The sequence below is a fragment of the Rhinolophus sinicus genome, chromosome 18, assembly GCF_057876585.1.
Source record: "Rhinolophus sinicus isolate RSI-liver-muscle chromosome 18, RSI-T2T, whole genome shotgun sequence".
NCBI classification, from domain to species: Eukaryota; Metazoa; Chordata; class Mammalia; order Chiroptera; family Rhinolophidae; genus Rhinolophus; species Rhinolophus sinicus.
In genome coordinates, this window is record NC_142518.1 from 117454305 (window position 1) to 117471387 (window position 17083).

At 38.5% G+C, this 17083-nt stretch overlaps 1 protein-coding gene across 5 annotated transcripts in view; it reads right to left on the reverse strand.

The window, feature by feature from the left end:
* Positions 1–15046, reverse strand: part of ZDHHC15 (zDHHC palmitoyltransferase 15) — a 74607-nt gene extending 59561 nt beyond the window's left edge. For 2 of the 5 annotated variants that reach the window (XM_088794705.1, XM_074323235.2), the window contains exon 1: positions 14669–15041. In XM_088794705.1, coding sequence (XP_088650831.1) covers positions 14669–14819 — 151 coding nt within the window. In that variant the 5' untranslated portion in view covers positions 14820–15041. Of the gene's footprint in view, positions 1–14668 lie in introns of all 5 variants that reach the window. The other 3 variants (XM_088794706.1, XM_088794704.1, XM_074323236.2) reach the window with 3 other exon arrangements.
* Positions 15047–17083: the final 2037 nt, after the last annotated feature.

Consider the following 17083-nt stretch of genomic DNA (forward strand, 5'->3'; position numbering starts at 1 on the left):
TGAAAATATGAGACTAGTGAGATGAGTGCTCACAACATGAAGTTCTATTTTAAGTAATGACTCATTTGGGGAGGGAGTTCATTGTAATGATGTATACCGTATACTTTGGTAGATTTTCATATTCTGGTTCTGCAACTTCCTCTGTGACCTTGGGCAAATTATTTAATCTATCTGTGCCTCAGTTTCCTCATCTGTAAAATGCTAAGGCAGAGTCTAAACAGCCTGGAAAAAGCTGAAGGAGTATCCCAACACAGAGCCAATCTTCAAAGGCTGAGGGAGGATATTTTTTAATTCTTTTCTATTTCTTTTATGACTATAGGCATTCATGAAATCTTTATCAAACGACTAACTGACCAAAAGTTTAAGGAGCAAAGACTTTAGAGATCACACATAATAAAGAACACAGTATTTAATATAGAAAAATCGCTGAACAAACAACAAATCACAACAGGCAGCAAAAACAAACAGTGGGGTGAGGGGAAGAATCTGATTTCTATTTAAACAGGTAAATATAAAAACCAGTAGTGTTGTATTGTTGGTTTTCCACTTTTCTTTTATTTACTATATGATTTAAAATACAAGTGCATAAAACAATAATGATAAATCAATGTTAATAGGCATATAATGTATAAAGATGCAATTTGTGACAATAACAATGTAAGGTGGGAAATGGAGTTGTAAGGGAGCAGAGTTTTGTATATTATCAAATTAAGTTGGTATGAATTCAACTTTTATTGTTATAAAGTCAATATGTTAATTGTAATACACAGGATAAACACTACGAAAAAAACAAAAAATATACAGAAAAAGAAATGAAAGGAAAGCAAAATGGGTACACTAAAAATAAATTAATTAAATAATAATGCAGTAAAACAATGAGCTATCATTATACACATATTAGAATGGCAAAACTCCAAAATAACTGAAAACACCAAATGCAAATGCAGACAAGGATGTGACATAACAGGAACCCTCACTCATCGCTGGTAGGAATGCGAAATGGTACAGCCACTTTGGAAGACAGGTTTTCAAAGATATCCAAGTAAACAGTAACCAAAGGAGAGCTAGGGTGGCTATGCTAAGACATGGTTGGTTTTAAATTAAAAATTGATAAAAGAGACAATGGAGAATATTATATATTGATAAAGGGGCTAATCCTTAAAGATGACATAACAAGTATAAACATCTACAAACCTAACAACAGAGTTCCGAAATGTAGGAAGCAAACTCTGACAGAATTGGAGGGAGATATAAACAGTATTAAAATATTAGCTGAAAACCTCAATACCCACTCTTGACAATGGATAGAACTACTAGACAGGAGATCAATAAGAACATAGTGGATCTGAACAGCACTGCAAACCAATTAGACCTAACAAACATATGTAGAACTCTTAACCCACCAACAGAAAAATACACATTTTTCTCAAATGTACATGGAATATTATCCAGTATAGGTCATATGTTAGAACACAAAACAAATCTCACTAAATTTAAAAGGTTGAAATCAATCATACAAAGTATGTTCTCTGACACAATGGAATTAAACTGGAAATGAATAACAAAATAAAAACTACAAAATTCAAAATTATGGGGAAATTAAACAACACACTGTTAAACAATCAGTGGATCAAAGAATAAATTCCAAGTGAAGTTAAAAAATACTTAGGTGAATGAAAACAAAACCACTACATACCAAATCCTATAGGATACAGTGAAAGCAGTATTCAGCGAGTAATCTATGTCTGTAAATGCATACATTATTAAAGAACAAAAATCTTAAATAAATGATCTTACTTTATACCTTAAGGAACTAAAACAGAAGAGAAAACGAAACTCAAAGCTAGCAAAGGGAAGGATATAATAAAAAAGAGAGTGGAAAAAACAAAATAGAGAATACAAAAACAACAGAATCAATAAAACTGAAAGTTGTAACCTTGAAAAGATCGACTAGACTGAACAAGAAAAAAAGAAAGGATAAAATTATTAATACCAGAAATGTAAGTTGGGATATTTATTGATAGAAAACTTGCATAAATAGAAAGGATTATAATAGTAAGAACAATTGCACACCAACAAATTAGATAATCTAGATGAAATGGACAAATTCCTAGAAACACAGGAAACTGACTCAAGAAGAAAGACAAAATCTGAGCAGACTTTTAAATGAAAGATTGAATCCGTATTCAGAAATCTCCCAACAAACCAAAGCCAAGACCAGATGGCTTCACTGGTGAATTGTACCAAATATTTAAAGAAGAATTAGCACCAATCTTCTTCAAACTCTAAGAAAAATTTCAAGATAAAAGAACACTTCCTCATTCTATGAGGCCAGCATTACCCTGACACTCAAGCTAAAGAAAAACATCACAAGAAAACTACACACAACTATCTCTTATGAACATAGGTCTAAAACTACTCAATCAATTTCTAGGAAACCAAACTCAGCAGCATATTAAAGGAATATATGCATCATCAGAAAATGAGATGATTCCAAGAACTGTAAGAGTGGTTCAACATGTGAAAATCTATTTTGTAATACACTACATTAATAGAATGAAGAAAAACACACATGATCTCAATTATGCTAGGAAAACATTTGACAATATGATACATACTTTCTTGGGGGGAAAAAACAGCTCACAAAACTAGAAATAGAAGGGAAGTTCCTCAACTTGATAAAGGGTATTTATGGAAGCCCCACAGCTACTCAATGGTGAAAAGACTGAAAGCTTTCTCCTTCAGATAAGAAACAAGGTCAGGATACCTATTTTTACCACTTCTATTCAATATAGTACTGGATGTTCTAGCCAGTCCAATTAGTCAAGAAAAAGAAAAAAAGCATCCAAATTAGAAAGAAGAAATAGAATTCTCTTTATTTGCAGACGATATGATTTTATGTAAAAATAATTCTAAATAATCCACCAAAAAACCTCTCAGAGCTAATGAACAATCAGAACAAGAAATTAAGGAGACTATTCTGTTCATAATATCATCCAAAAGAATAAAATACAGTGGTACTTCGGTTTTCGAACGTCTCTGTTGACGAACATTTCAGTTTACGAACACTGTAAATTTTATGGATCTATGGTATCATTAGATAGTAAAATTTATGCTAAATTTGCAGTTTTAGGGGTTGATTTTAAAAATCTGGAACGGATTAATCCATTTTGCATTACTTCCTATTGGGAAATTGTGCCTTGGTTTTTGAACGTTTCAGAACTCGAATGGACTTCCAGAACAGATTTTGTTAGAAAACCGAGGTTCCCACTGTACTTATGAATAAATTTAACCAAGGAGGCTCAAGAGTTATACATTTAAAATTCCAAAATACTGCTGAAAGTAATTTAAAGGACTAAATTAATGAAAAATATCCCATGTTCATGGATTAGAAAACTTGATATTGTTCAGATGACAATTGTCTCCAAAACAATATATAAATTCAGTACAATCCTTATCAAAGTTCAACCAACCACTTTGCAGAAGTGGAAAAGCTGATCCTAAAATTCATATGGAATTGCAAGAGACCTTAGCCAAAACAGTCTTAACAAAGAAAAATAAAGTTGGAAAAATCACACTTCTTGATTTCAAAATTTATTACAAAGGTACAGTAATCAACACAGTGTGGTACTGGGTGAAGACTAGATAAATGGATAAGTGGGACAGAATTAAGAGACCAGAAATAAATCTATATACCTATGGCCAACTGATTTTTGACAATCATGTCAGGAGTATTTAATGAGGAAGGAATAGTTTCTTCTACAAATGCTACAAGAACAACTGCACGGCCACATGCAAAAGAATGAAGCTGGACTCCTAGTTCACATAATATACAAAAATTAACTCAAAACAGACAGATCAAGGACCAAAATATAAGAGCTACCACTATACAACTCTTAGAAGAAAACACAGGGGGTAACTCTCTATGACTTTGCATTTGGCAAAGGATTCTTAGACATGATACCAAAAACACAGGCAACTAAAGAAAATACAGATAAATTGAACTTTATCAAAATGTTAAACTTTGTGCATCAAAAGATAAAATCAGGAAAGTGAAAAGACAACTCATGGAATGGGAGAAAATATTTCCAAATCATTTATCTGATAAGCGTCAAGTGTTCAACGTATATAGAGAAATCATACAATTCAACAACAAAATGACAGATCATGCAATTGAAACAAGGCAAAGGACCTGAATAGACATTTCTCCAAAGAAGACAGGCAAATGGCCAACAAGCACATGAGACGATGCTTAACGTCACTGGTCATCAGAGAAATGCAAATTAAAACCCCAGTGAGATACCACCTCACACCCATTAGGATGGCTACTATTTTAAAAAAGAGAAGAAGTGTTGATGAGGATGTGAAGAAATTGGAACCATCCTGCCTTACTGGTAGAAATGTAAAATTGTGCAGCCATCATGGAAATTAGTTTGGAGGTTCCTTAAGAAAATTAAACATAGAATTAATAGAGCCCAGCAATTTCCACCCCTCTCCTTGGTATTTACTCAAAAGAATTGAAAACTATATAGACGTCATCAAAATGGCGGCGTGAGGTGAGCCTCTGTAAAGCTCCCCTGGAATTTACAACTAATCGAACAACAATAACTCCGCAAAGGACTCCCTGCACAGCAGACAGGCAAGACGAAGAGGCCCACTACTGAATTCACCTAAAGGTGGGCGAATCGCGCAAACGGGAGAGGAGGGAAGGGAGAAGTGCAGAGACGGAACCCCACGGGCGCAGGACGCAGACCTAGCTCAGTGCTCCAAGCTCGCTGCATCCCGCAAAGACCGAGCTGCGGGAGAGGGGAGAACTCGGACTGCTAGGGCTCTGCTTATGGCCCATAGGGCTGAGGGGACAGCATATAACACAGCTGAACCCAACACTCACGGCAGAGACCTCGGAGAAAAGACTGAGGGAAGAAGGCTGAAAACGGTGGTTTACGCCCTCACTGCCGAGCAGAGAACAGAAGCCTTAGGCACTGAGACTAGCCGCCCCCTCCCTACCCTCCCAGAACTGGCCCTGCCCTCACCTGCCCGGTGCTAGAAGCGGAATAGTAGCAGTGTCAGATCAAAAGAATTGAATATTTGCTGTTCTGAGAACTGTGGATTGCAGACACAGATTTGCAGCCCAACTAGTTCCGGCAAAGGGGAGGGAGCTGTGGAAGCAGGACCGGCTGTGGTGGTGGTCGCTGCCATTGCTCTGGGCCACCTCTCACAACTCACACCGCCCCTGGCTCCACCTACCTGGGCGGATCCCTGCAGGAGTAAACAGAACTGCTGAAACATGTGGGCTCTGAATCTGGTGCAGGAAGAGCTTTGGAACTTCAAAAGCTCTCCACATACCCACACGGACAATGCACCCTGTGACCCAGGCGAACTATTAACAGAGGAGAAGCCCGTCTCCCAGGGAATCCCCCCATTGTGTGAGAAGCTGGAATAGTGCCGAGAAAACATAGCACTACCGTGTGAGAGAGAAAAAAAAGGCTGCAGTTGGAGAGAAAATGAAACATTCTACCAACAAATACTGGAAAACAAAAGAAAGACCTCTTCCTATGAACCTGTTGCAGAAGCCACTGCTGTAGATGTCTAGGAAGAGAAATAATAAATCAGTAATTTCCATGAATAACCAAGGCAACAAGACAGCTCAGAAAGAAAATGAAAAGTCGCCAGAAAAGGAACTTAAAGACATAGAAATATGTGACTTAAATGACAGAGAATTCAAGATTGCAGTTCTGAAAAAACTCAACGAGATGCAAGAAAATACAGAAAGGCAGTTTAATGAACTCAGAAACACAATCAAAGAACAACATGAGCATTTTACGAAAGAGATTGAAATTTTAAAAAAGAACCAAAGAGAATTTCTGGAGATTAAGAACTCAATAGAAGAAATTAAGAATGAAATAACCAGCTTAGGTAGTAGAGTTGACCAGATGGAGGAAAGAATCAGTGACATCGAAGATAGAAACCTGGAAATGACACGGATGGAAGAAGAAAGAGACTTGAGACTTAAAAGAAATGAAAGAACTCTACAAGAACTTTCTGACTCCATCAGAAAGAGCAATATAGGAATAATGGGCATACCAGAAGGAGAAGAAAGAGAGAAGGGAACAGAGAATATATTCGCACAAATTGTTGATGAGAACTTCCCAAACTTTTGGATAGAACTGGATCCTCGAATACAAGAAGCAAGTAGAACACCTAATTACCTCAATCCCAACAGGCCTTCTCCAAGGCACATTGTATTGAAGCTGTCTAAAATCAACGACAAAGAAAGAATCCTCAAGGCAGCCAGGGAAAAGAAGACGGTAACCTACAAAGGAAAGCCCATTAGATTATCATCAGATTTTTCAGCAGAAACTCTACAAGCCAGGAGGGAGTGGAACCAAATATTCAAACTATTGAAAGAGAGAAATTATGAGCCAAGAATAATATATACAGCAAAGATATCCTTTAGATATGAAGGAGGAATAAAGACCTTTCCAGACATACAGAAGCTGAGGGAATTTTCTAATACACGACCTGCACTACAAGAAATACTAAAGGAGGCCATTCGACCACCATCAACAGGAACAATTTGTGGCAAACAAAGCATAAAAAGGGGGAGAGAAAAGGCCTGAACCGGAATATGGGAATGGAGAAAGTAAGTGTGCTGAAGAAAATGGAATACTCTAAATATCAAACTTTCTTTTACACAAACTTAAGGGTAACCGCTAAAAAAAAAAATCCAGAACTGAAATATATACTGTAATAAAAGAAGAAACAGAGGGAAACATAGAATACCACCACACAGAAATAATAGACAACAACAAAAAGGCAAAGAAACAATGGAGACACAGCCTTACCAGAAAACTAAACATAGAATGACAGGAAATCCTCACATATCAATAATCACCCTAAATGTAAATGAACTAAACTCACCAATTAAAAGGCACAGAGTAGCAGATTGAATCAAAAAACTAAACCCAACCATATGTTGTCTCCAAGAGACACATCTCAGCTACAAGGACAAGCATAGACTCAAAGTGAAAGGGTGGAAATTGACACTCCAAGCAAATGGTACCCAGACAAAATCAGGTGTAGCCATAATGATATCAGATGAAACAGACATCAGGGTGAAAAACATAACAAGAGACAAAGATGGACATTTCATAATGGTAAAGGGGACTATACACAAGAAGACATAACAATCAGCAATATTTATGCCCCCAATCAGGGAGAACCAAAATATACCAAGCAACTACTAACAGAACTAAAGGGAGAAATTGACCAAAACACAATTATACTAGGGGACTTAAATACATCATTGACAGCTATGGATAGATCATCCAAACAGAAAATAAATAACGAAATAGCAGCCCTAAATGACACCGTAGATGAAATGGACATAATTGACATTTATAGAGCACTTCATCCTAAAACATCAGACTATACATTCTTTTCTAGTGTACATGTAACAGTCTCAAGGATAAACCATATATTGGGACATAAAATCAGCCTCAGCAAATTTAAGAAGACTAAAATCATACCAAGCATATTCTCTGATCACAAGGCTTTGAAATTGGATATCAATTGCAAAAAGAAAGCAGGAAAATCACAAATACATGGAGATTAGACAACATACTTTTAAAGAATGACTGGGTCAAAGAAGAAATTAGAGGAGAGACCTAAAGATACATAGAATCAAATGACAATGAAAATACATCCTACCAAACTTTTTGGGATGCAGCGAAAGCAGTTTTAAGAGGGAAATTTATCTCATTACAGGCCTATCTCAAGAAACAAGAAAAATCCAAAATAAATAACCTCATGTTACAACTGAAAGAACTAGAAAAAGAAGAACAAGTGAAACCCAAGGTCAGCAGAAGAAAGGAAATAACAAAAATCATAGCAGAACTAAATGAAATAGAGAACAAAAAGGCAATAGAAAAAATTAATGTGACAAAGAGCTGGTTCGTTGAAAAGATTAACAAAATTGACAAACCCTTGGCTAGACTCACTAAGATAAAGAGAGAAGACACTGATTAACAAAGTCAGAAATGGAAAAGGGGAAGTTATCACGGACACCACAGAAATACAAAGGATCATCCAAGAATACTATGAAGGACTATATGCCACCAAATTCAATAACCTAGAAGAAATGGACAAGTTCTTAGAAACATATAGCCTTCCAAGGCTGAACCATGAAGAACTGGAAAATCTAAACAGACCGATTACCAGTAACGAAATTGAATGAGTCATCTAAAACCTTCCCCAAAGCAAAAGTCCGGGACCAGATGGCTTCACTAGTGAATTCTACCAAACCTTCAAAGAGGATCTAATACCAATCCTGCTCAAACGCTTCCAAAAAATTGAAGAAGAGACAGTACTCCCTAACTCATTTTATGAGGCCAACATTACCCTGATACCAAAACCTGGTAAGGACAACACAAAAAAAGAAAACTACAGATCAATATCGCTGATGAATACAGATGCAAAAATCCTAAACAAAGTTCTAGCAAATCGAATGCAACAATGCATTAAAAAGATTATTCATCACGACCAAGTGGGGTTCATCCCAGGGGCACAAGGATGGTTCATCATCCACAAATCCATCAATGTGATACATCACATAAACAAAATAAAGGACAAAAATCATACGATTACATCAATTGATGCAGAAAAAGCATTTGACAAGATACAACATCCATTTATGATTAAAACACTTAATAAAATACATATAGAAGGAAAATATCTTAACATAATAGAAGCCATATATGACAAGCCCTCAGCTAATCTCACAATTAATGGTGAAAAACTGAAGCCCTTTGTTCCACGTTCAGGAACACAACAGGGCTGTCCCCTATCACCTCTGCTTTTCAGCATAGAGTTGGAAGTCCTTGCCAGAGCAATCAGGCAAGAGAAAGAAATAAAAGGCATCCAAATTGGGAATAAAGGAGTTAAATTATCACTCTTTGCAGATGACATGATGCTATATATAGAAAACCCTAAAGACTCCACCAAAAAGCTATTAGAAACAATCAACGGATACAGTAAAGTTGCTGGCTACAAAATCAACGTACAAAAGTCCATTGCATTCCTATATACTAACAATGAAATCTCAGAAAAAGAAATATGAAAAACAATTCCTTTTGCAATTGCAGCAAAAAGAATAAAATACCTGGGAATAAACTTAACCAAGGAGGTAAAGGACCTATATGCTGAAAACTATAAGACTTTTTTTAAAGAAATTGAAGAAGACACAAAGAAATGGAAAGACATTCCGTACTCTAGGATTGGAAGAATCAACATAGCTAAAATGGCCATATTACCCAAAGCAATATACAGATTTAATGCAATCCCCATCAAAATCCCAATGGCATTTTTTAAAGAAATAGAACAAAAAATCATCAGATTTGTTTGGAACCACAAAAGACCCCGAATAGCCAAAGCAATCTTGAGAAAAAAGAACAATAATGGAGGTATCATACTCCCTGACTTTAGCTTGTACTACAGGGCTACAATAATCAAAACAGCATGGTATTGGCAGAAAAACAGACACATAGACCAATGGAATAGAATTGAGAACCCAGAAATAAAACCACATAAATATGGACAGATGATTTTTGACAAAGAAGCTAAAAACATACAATGGAGCAAAGACAGCCTCTTCAATAAATGGTGCTGGGAGAATTGGATAGCCACGTGCAAAAGAATGAAACTGGACTGCTATCTGTCACCATGTACCAAAATTAATTCAAAATGGATCAAAGACTTAAGCATAAGACCTGACACAATAAACTGCATAGAAGAAAACATAGCTACTAAACTTATGGACCTTGGGTTCAAAGAGCATTTTATGAATTTGACTCCAAAGGCAATGGAAGTAAAAGCTAAAATAAACGAATGGGACTATATGAAACTTAAAAGCTTCTGCACAGCAAAAGAAACCATCGACAAAATAAAGAGGCCACCAACTGAATGGGAGAAGATTTTTGCAAACAGTGCCTCCAATAAGGGGCTGATATCCAAAATATACTTGGAACTCATGCAACTCAACAACAAAAAAACAAACAACCCAATTGAAAAATGGGCATAGGACCTGAAGAGACATTTCTCCAAAGAGGACATACAAGTGGCAAATAGACATGTGAAAAAATGCTCAACATCACTAATCATCAGAGAAATGCAAATAAAAACCACAATGAGATATCCCCTCACCCCAGTCAGAATGGCTATGATCAACAAGACAAATAGTAACAAGTGTTGGAGAGGCTGTGGAGAAAAAGGAACCCTCATACACTGTTGGTGGGAATGCAGACTGGTGCAGCCGTTATGGAAGGCAGTGTGGAGGTTCCTCAAAAAATTATGAATAGAATTAGCATATGACCCAGCAATCCCTCTCCTGGGTATCTACACAAAAAATCTGAAAACATTTATACTTAAAGACACGTGTGCTCCAATGTTCATTGCAGCTTTGTTTACGCTGGCCAAGACATGGAAACAAGCAAAATGTCCTTCGATAGACGAATGGATAAAGAAGTTGTGGTATATATACACAATGGAATACTATTCGGCGGTAAGAAAAGATGATATAGGAACATTTGTGACAACACAGATGGATCTTGAGAGTATGATGCGAAGCAAAATAAGTCAGACAGAAAAAGCAGAGAACCATATGGTTTCACTCATATGTGGTATATAAACCAGAAATAACAAAAGAACAAGACAGACAAATGAGAAATATAAACTCATAGACACAGACAATAGCTTAGTGGTTACCAGAGGATAAGTGGGGTGGGGGGTGGGAGATGAGGGTAAGGGGGATGAAATATATGGTGATGGAAGGAGAACTGACTCTGGGTGGTGAACACACAATGGGATTTATAAATGATGTAATGCAGAATTGTACACCTGAAATCTATGTAATTTTACTAACAATTGTCACCCCAATAAATTTAAAAAAAAGAATTGAAAACTAGTATTCAAACAAATACTTGCACAAATACTTGTTCACAGCAGCACTATTCATAGTAGACAAAAGGTGGAAACAACCCAAATGTGCATCAACTGATAAATGGATAAAGTGTGGTATGTATATAAAATGGGATATTACTCATCCATCAAAAGGAATGAAGTGCTGTTACATATTACAGTGTGGATGAACCTCAAAAATATATGTTAAAAGAATCCAGACACAAAAGGACACATATTGTATAATGACCTTTATGTGACACATCTAGTGTAGGTGAATCCTATTGAGCAGAATCCCTTACATCATTAATAACAAGTTACTATTCAATGAGCTCTCACAAAGTGTTCTCAACAATGTGCTGCATGCTTTGCATGTACCATATTATTTAAAATCTCATAACAGTTCCGTAACAGCATATAGTAGGAGCTAAACAAGTATTTGTGGTAGGAATGAACTACCGTACATGTAAGGTGCATGTGAGGCAAGTGAGGTTGACAGAGAATGTTCTCAACTTTCCCCAGGTGTCCCTAGTTGCCATGTGGCAGAATTCAAACTCTAAGAACTGCAAGACAAAAATACCACTTTGGGCTTCAGCTCTAACCTCATGTTAGAGAGAAAGACACCCGGTTCTATTTCTGGGAAGAAGTTGAGTCCTTAACATTACATTTGGAGTCATATTGAAGCTCAAATCGGTTAATTTGCTTGTGCTGATTTGGTATCAGGCAGCCTTGACACCCAAATCTCCATTATTTACTAAACATGTGACTTTAGGAAATTTTTTATTTAAGCTTTCTGAAAGCGAAGTCTCTCATTTGTTAAAGATTGTAAAACGAAGGCCGGCCCAGTGGCTCAGGCGGTTAGAGCTCGGTGCTCCTAACTCCGAAGGCTGCTGGTTCGATTCCCACATGGGCCAGTGGGCTCTCAACCACAAGGTTGCCAGTTCAACTCCCGTAAGGGATGGTGGGCTGTGCCCCCTGCAACTAGCAACTGGCAACTGGACCTGGAGCTGAGCTGCGCCCTCCACAACTAAGACTGCAAGGACAACAACTTGAAGCTGAACAGCACCCTCCACAACTAAGATTAAAAGGACAACAACTTGACTTGGAAAAAAGTCTTGGAAGTACACACTGTTCCCCAATAAAGTCCTGTTCTCCTTCCCCAATAAAATCTTAAAAAAAAAAAAAAAAAGATTGTAAAATGAAGACGACAGGATGGACCGGTAGAGCCCGAATTGGAAGTCAAGGCTAACTTACTCTCCTGTTGTTTCAATAATGGGAACTGGTGCAAAGTGTTAAGAAAACATTGTTGAGGCCAAAATAGACCTCTGCAGGCTGCATTTGTGCTCAGTTGTCTTGTCTTTAAAATGGGAGCAATGATAGTATGTACCTCATAAGGGTAGTATGAGGATTAAGAAAGCGAGAGAGACGGAGAGGGAGAGAGAGTGCGCGCATGCATATGTGTGTGTGTGTGTGTGTGTGTGTGTGTGTGTGTGTGTGTGTGTGTACTCATTTAAAAACAGTGTCCGGCATGTGACAAGTCCTCTGCAAATATGTTAAATAAAGCAAAATGAATAAGCTCTAAGATTCCTTTCAGGTTTTAATACTATTAATATTAAGGTGTGTACAAACTTGTAAAAGCTGACTATCTGCACTGATTCTAACTTGGTCTTTACCTCAGTTTGGTCATCTGCACAATGGGGATAGTAGTGGTATTTGCTTTGTCTAGTTATTGTGATGATTACATGAGTTAATAGAGAGTTATCAATAATACCTATATCTACACTACTTAGAACATTGCCTGGCACAGATTAAGGACTATGCATGTGTTAGCTATTATCAATATTAATTCTTTAAACGATTGCTTGGCAAAGATCATGTTGGTCAGTATTGAAAAACTCCAAAATAACAATGGAGTTGCACTTTTAACCCCTTAATCCATCATTCAAAAAGACTAGGTGGTGAGCTCTAAGAGTAGAAAAACTTACCAGCCATTGCAGAGAGCATTAATGCACCTCAATATCAGATTTAGATTGAAAAACAAAAACAGCCTAAATTTCTATCTATGAAAGTAACTAATTGAATTTCTTTTTAATAACTCTTTCTGAATTTTCCATGATAAATCTAGGAAGGAGATGAGGAAAATTTGAACTCTGATGCACAGACTTTGATCAGAAGAAAATTGCCTCCCTAGTTAATCCCAGTCCACCTGGAATAGAAGATTGCTGTGTCAAAAATGTAAGAGGATGAAGTTATAAGTGAAGTCATGTCCCGGGGTTGGAAAAAGCAAGACCCTAACCATAATTTTTAAGGTGAGAAGAATCTGGTATGAAGAAATAAAGAAGACTTGGAAGGAGTTGGGAGGGAATGTCCAACAGGACAAATAGGAGTGTTAATGTGAGGGGACTGGAAATATACTGGGACCTGACACTGAATGAATGGGGAACACTATAGGACAAGGGTGCTGGAAGTGGGATTCTAGTACTGAAGTGACAATAGCTTCCTTTGAGAAGTGATGGGAATTCTTCAACATGAGAGAATAGTGGCAAGAGGAGATATCACTGTGAAATAAGCTGAGGACAGAATATGAAGTTCATTGTGAATTGATAAGAACATGATAAGGACATTACTGGGGGGTAATCCAAGTGGGGTAAGCACAGGACAGAGTCTTGGGGTTTGTGTTGAGAAATATTAGAAATTCCAGTGTTAAAGGATGGTGTTTCTGTTGTTGTTTGAGGAGACCAGGGGACAAGTGCAATTGTAGATGGAAGGAACAGAAAATAGAAGTCCAGAGAAAGAGGATGGCAAAATGTGGGGCTAATAGTGGAAGAGGTGGGGAGTAGGTTTCAGAAATGGTCAGAAGTGGTGGACCTTGGAAGGGGTATGAGGTATATTGTGGGAACCTGTGTGGGAGGGTAAAGGGGACACTCTGGTGTGAAAAGGGTATGGATGATGCAGGACCATAGTGTGATAAAAGCAGGGCGAGTAGTCTGAGGTGTCAGAAAATAATGGGAAGGAAGGTACCAGACTATGGAGAATCCTAGTGTGATCAAATCAGGGGCTGTAATATCAGGCGACAGGGCATGATATATTGTAGGGCTCCAATTCCACTGGAGAAAATGAAGACATGGTCGAGGCCACAGGGAAAGAGAATGGAGGGCTTACCACTGTCTGAAACGGGGAGATCTCAGTGTGATATAAGAAGGTGTGCTGTAGCGTCCCGAATGGGAGAAGATGTGAAGTACTTTAGCCAGCGTGAGAGGATCACTGGAAAAGGATGAATCCCAGTGGTGGAAAAAGAAGAGCTAGTAAGAAAAGAGAGGAAATATTTTGAGGTTCCTAGTTGGATGCATTGGTGGCACTGGTAATGTTAGCAAACAGTTTAAGGATTTCCTCCGTTTGGTAGTGACGGAGCTGCCAGAATGAGAACACAAGGCACAAGTGTGATAAAAGGGCAGCCTATCGGGAAGAGCCAGGGAATTCTCATGGGTACGACCAGGAAATAATGTAAGTGTTGGGGACATGGTGGGACCCTCGTGGGAGGGCGCAGGAAATGTTGTGGGAAGCCAGAGGTTGGAGGTGGGCAGCTAGCTGTCTAGGGAGCTAGAGGAAAAGCGCAGCGTGGGTGCTAAGCGCACAAGCACACCAGGGTGAAGGGCAGAGCAGCCGGTTAGGCTGGAGCAGGATTTCCCCACCTTAGGTGCGCAGCTCCACTTACCCAGGCAGAGTTCAAAGACGTAGGCATAGTAAGACCAGAGCACGACCAAGACGATAATGAGCACTGGCACCCAGGCCAGTAACCGGCGGCAGCACCGCAGCCCCCCGGACAGGGCCATCTTCCAGCCCCGCCGCATCCTCGGTTCGAACATCGACCGAGCAGGCCTACTGGCGCTGGGTCGTGCGGCGCTCCACTGCCTGCCCTGGCGGCAGCCTTCTCCCTGCGTCCTGCTGGAGCACCTGTGGGGTTGCAGGGCAGAGCCACCCTTCCTGACACAACAGGCATGAGTCACGGCGCCGACCAGGAACTGGCAGTGCTGGGGCGGAAGGTGATCCGTCCCGCAGTCTATGCTGGGCACTCACAGAGTGCGGCCCCTCCCCTTTCCTGCTCTCCCACCCACCTGCCCAGCGACGTACCAGGCTGCCCTCTTCTCCGCAGCTGCGGAGTAGACAGCGGGTCCGCCCTTCTGCTCTCCCAGCACTATGTCCCGCTCATCTCCACTCCGATGGGTTTCTCCTTGTCCCTACACACACACACACTCACACGAGCGCACATACACGCACAATGAAAGATGAGAACTATACCATCTGCTGACTTGAAGACCCTTCGGCCTCATCCTCCCGCCGCGTCTTGACCAGTATGCTTAACACGTAGTACTGCAGTAGTCCCTGGATAAGTCGCTCCCTTCTTCCTTGTCTTCTTTCCATCCTCGACTCAGCTTAGTACATTTTCAGAATAAACACTGGTGCAAAAGAACTAATAGGGGACACCTTAATTCTCTGACAGGTCAATGAAAGCTACAAAGTTACTGATATTTAAGGTAAGCTTTAATAATAAACAAGACTTTCCCAGGCAGATGAGACAGAGGTAACAGCATTTGCACGGGCACAGAGTCATGAAAATCCAAAGTGTTCCAATAACACCTAGTATGGCTTCACAAGAGGCTGTGTGAAGATGAGAGCACACTGGGAATATAGCCTGAGGGCAGGGTGTCAAGGTCTTTATATGCCCACACAACCTATGTGGACATAATCCTGTAAAGCAGATTATGAACGGCCATTAAAGGTTTCAGGACAATGGAATGACATTATCAGACATGGATTTTTGCAGAACAACTGACAGAATTTCACAGAAAACGATACCCTCAAAGCAGACCAATTACAAGGCAATTTAATTCAACAAATGTTTTTGCAATAGTTCTTTTATGTTAGGTCAAATTTACTATAAAAAGAATGACAACACAGGGGACCTGTCCCCAAGAAGCTTTTGTTCTCATCAGGGCAATAGGTGCTTTATGATTTCCAAATGTCTATGACATGAAGAAACTTGTCATTGTGCTCATACCCATCTTGGATTCACATTCTGTGTGGGAGCAAGGATTTCAACAAGGTTGCTCTCTGGTCTTTATCCATACTTATACTCGTATATGCAGTAAATTTCCCCAAGGGAGAAGCCCAAGGGTTGCTTCTTTTCAGATTAAGTTAACTTCGTGGTGTTATTACTAAATTACTAGTATAATGAAATGCAGATTCATTTCATTTGCAGTATTTATTTTAATAGCCCAATTAATTATTTAAGTTCTAATGTTCTGCCATGGATACTTAAACATTTTTTTCCAGCTTCATTGAGATATAATTAACAAATAAAAATTGTATATATTTAAGGCGTACAACCTGATGATTTCCTATCCATATACATTATATATGTGAAATGATCACTACAATCAAGCTACTTCACACATCAATCACCTCACATAGTTACCATGTTTTGGACACCTTTTACTGAGATATATTTCACATGCAATATTGTGTATATTGAAGATGTACAACATGTTGATTTGATACATTTATTTTCCAATATGATTGCCATTGTAGCTACCTAACACCTCTATTGTGTCGCATAATTGTCATTTCTTCTGGTGTTAGGAATAATTAAGATCTAGGCTCTAAGCAAGTGTAATGTTTATAATACAGTTTTGTTGTCTCTATTCACTGTATTATGTATTAGATTTCCAGGCCTTATTTGTCTACTAGCTATCCCTTCCTTTTGGGGTAAAGTTCACAAAAACCACTCTGACACCAAGGTCCAAAAGTTTAGTGCCTATGTTTTCTTTTATGTATTTTATGGTTTCAGGTCTTACATTCAAGTTTTTAATCCATTTTGAGTTAATCTTCGTTTATGGTGTCAGATGGCAGTCTACTTTCATTCTTTTGCAGGTGGCTTTCCAGTTTTCCCAACACCATTTTTTATTACTTTTATTTTTCAATTACACTTGACAGTCAATATTTGTATATTAGTTTCAGGTGTACAGCATACTATTGAGACATTTACATAATTTACAAAGTGATCCCCCCCGATTAGTCCAGTACCCATGTGGCACTATACATGGTCATTACCATATTACTGACTATATTC